The sequence below is a fragment of the Epinephelus moara genome, chromosome 12, assembly GCF_006386435.1.
Source record: "Epinephelus moara isolate mb chromosome 12, YSFRI_EMoa_1.0, whole genome shotgun sequence".
NCBI classification, from domain to species: Eukaryota; Metazoa; Chordata; class Actinopteri; order Perciformes; family Serranidae; genus Epinephelus; species Epinephelus moara.
The window spans coordinates 42,552,228-42,554,853 of record NC_065517.1 but is presented as its reverse complement, the minus strand read 5'-3'; the positions used below and the strand labels follow the sequence as shown (position 1 = coordinate 42,554,853).

The following is a 2,626-nucleotide window of genomic DNA, read 5'->3' as shown; positions in this document are numbered from 1 at the left end:
CCTGTCACTCCACTACTAACTGAAGAAAATAAAATGTTTTTTCTTAAGTCCACTTCACCCAAAATTATTTCGATCTCCACTTCGGAAAAATTCTTTTTTCTTTCTCTCTCTTTCTTTGTTTGCGCCATGACTGACAGGTCGACAGGATGCACCTACACCTCCTTATATGGTGGTCATTGGCTATTCATGGGCGGGGATTTATGCTAATTGCTGATTACCGGGAGCGCGCTGTCACTTTACGATGGATTGGCATTCATGAACATAAACACGTGTTTACGATCAAATCTGAGTTTCCCGCGGCGTTCCTGAATCCGGAGTAGGTTTTTAGTAGAGTAGGCTTTTATGTGCAAATCTACACACAGATTTACTCACTTTTCATGAATGAGACCCAATGTTGTTACACTTTCTGTATCTGTGAAGTACTTCCTGTTTGTGTGATGTACTTCCTGTTCAGTTCCAGGTGCAGCACAAGTGAAGGAGGAGTCAGGAGCTGATGAGTCAAACACAGACCTTCCTAAAAAAGAAGAGAAGGTGAGAGGATCACACTCGTTAACTCATTAAGTCTGTTACCATGGTAACGGCAGGTTACGACATAATCAATGAACATATAACTGGAGTGAGGTGATGATGTCATCCCTTACAGCTGTAGTTGTTTATTATGATTAAGGTGATTGATTAATAATTCATAATCGGTCAGGGTGATGATGTCATCGAACCCAGCTGTAAGAGGAGCCGTGAGGAGGCGGAGCCAAGCTGCAGACTGAAGCAGCTGCAGGCAACTGGTCAGAAAAGAGTCCAATCAGGAGCCGTGTTCTGGCCGTCAGCGTGGCGCTCCAAACTCTGCTCCTGCAGCACCTGCAAGGTAAAACTCACCAAGGGACTGATGATGTAACTGTCAGGTCATGGGTCGGCCCACAGGCCGCCAGTTGATGATCGCTGCTTTAAACAACTCATGACTCTGTGTGTCTCAGGAGTGTCTGTCTGAAGCCGGCCTGTCCTTCCTGTTGGACGAGTCGGACACCGTCCTCGCCTACGAGAACGAAGGAAAGAACAACGAACAGAGACAGCAAGGACACGACCCTCTGATGTCGGCTCTCGACAACCTGAACCGAGTGCAGCAGCTGGAGATCATCCACGGTACTACACACAAAACTACAAATAACTCATGTAAAACTACAAGTCCCACAGCTCCACCAGTGTCTGTCGGCCATGTTTGTCTGATGTCCGTTTGCGTCTTTCAGGGTACAACGACATGAAGAGTGAACTGAAGGACTTCCTGCAGAGGTTCGCAGCAGAAGGAAAGGTGAGTTAAGACTGAAGGTTGTAGCGACCACCCAGAATGGCATCACTACTCCATTCAGAAAGTTCATTCATTCATGTTTCACACAGACCACACCCTCAATCAATCAATCATCCAATCAGGAATAACCCGCCAACACTGACACCACAGACACAGAAGTTTAGATAAACCAGTGAATGAGAGAGAGACGGCCAGTGTGTATGTGAGAGAAGCGTCATCGTACCCTCGGTCCCGATCGCGTGTTAGTCCGCGTCGTTGTACCTGCGAGTGGGGAGCGGTGGCCTGGAGTCTGTGTCAGACGGAGCTGGTGGATTACTTTTCCAAGCTGGATTTTGACCTTCATCTGACCTTTGACCTGCTGAAGCTTAAAGTTTGAGTACAAACATACAAACGTCCGTCTGCAGTGGTGCTCTAGTTCTTCAGTTTAGAGAGTGTGTGTGATGTGCTGCTGTAGACTGTGTTACCCAGTTAGCTGCTAACCAGAGTCCATAGCTGCGTGGGGACTCGTTCTTTAGCTTGGGCGACTGTGCTACGGTGTTAGCCGCTAACCAGAGTCTCACTTTGCAGCAGCTTGTTCTTAGGGCCCGTCCCAATACCCCCCCCTCAGCCCTACCCCTACATTTGCGCGTTCCCGCGAGGGGTAGTGGTGTCCCAATTCCTTTTTGCTTGTAGGGGTAGGGGGCATAACGAGGGGTAGTGGGTATGAAACTAGCCCTTTGGAGCGAGGGATTTCAGATGCTGACTTGCCAGCGAGGGGTAGACAACGGCATGGCTACCACCGAGCAAGAGACGGGGAAAAAAGTACATACATCTGTCGTTCATCAAACGAAGCATGATGAATAGGGCAAACGCGATCGGTAGGATGAATGAGACTTCATTGCAGATGCCGGTTGGAAATGTAGATGGCTCGCAGCTTCCTGTTTAAAATAGTTACGTATGCGTGAACGTAACCTATATGGTGACGTAGTGAGTGGTGTCCCAATTCCTAGGGAAAGATTTCTACCCCTACCCCTCAATGCTTCATTTTGAGGGTCAAGGGGTAGTGGACAAGGGCCAAGTAGTCTCGCCACCAGACAATCAGAGATCTCCGCCTTCTGATAGTCTGGGGACACTCCTTTCTAAAGTGTGTTTAACACACCGGCGAAAACAGCCGGCAACAAAGCTACGCCTCTTGCATTTTTGAAAAGGACACGCCTTCTCGGAAATGTGCGCTCCCCCTTTTCTCGTCCGCAAGTAAACAAACACACAGAGAGCTTGAAAATGGATGCCGAGAGATTTAACTCCGTTTTATCAAATGTGTGCTTATCCGTAAAGAAAATATTTTTT

The 2,626-nt window shown here is 47.9% G+C and overlaps 1 protein-coding gene across 3 annotated transcripts in view; it reads left to right on the top strand.

The window, feature by feature from the left end:
- Positions 1-2,626, top strand: part of ubr7 (ubiquitin protein ligase E3 component n-recognin 7) — a 10,447-nt gene that overhangs the window by 6,510 nt on the left and 1,311 nt on the right. For all 3 annotated transcript variants that reach the window (XM_050057505.1, XM_050057503.1, XM_050057504.1), the window contains exons 8-11: positions 455-531; positions 698-862; positions 972-1,137; positions 1,242-1,303. In XM_050057505.1, coding sequence (XP_049913462.1) covers positions 455-531; positions 698-862; positions 972-1,137; positions 1,242-1,303 — 470 coding nt within the window. The remainder of the gene's footprint in view (positions 1-454; positions 532-697; positions 863-971; positions 1,138-1,241; positions 1,304-2,626) is intronic.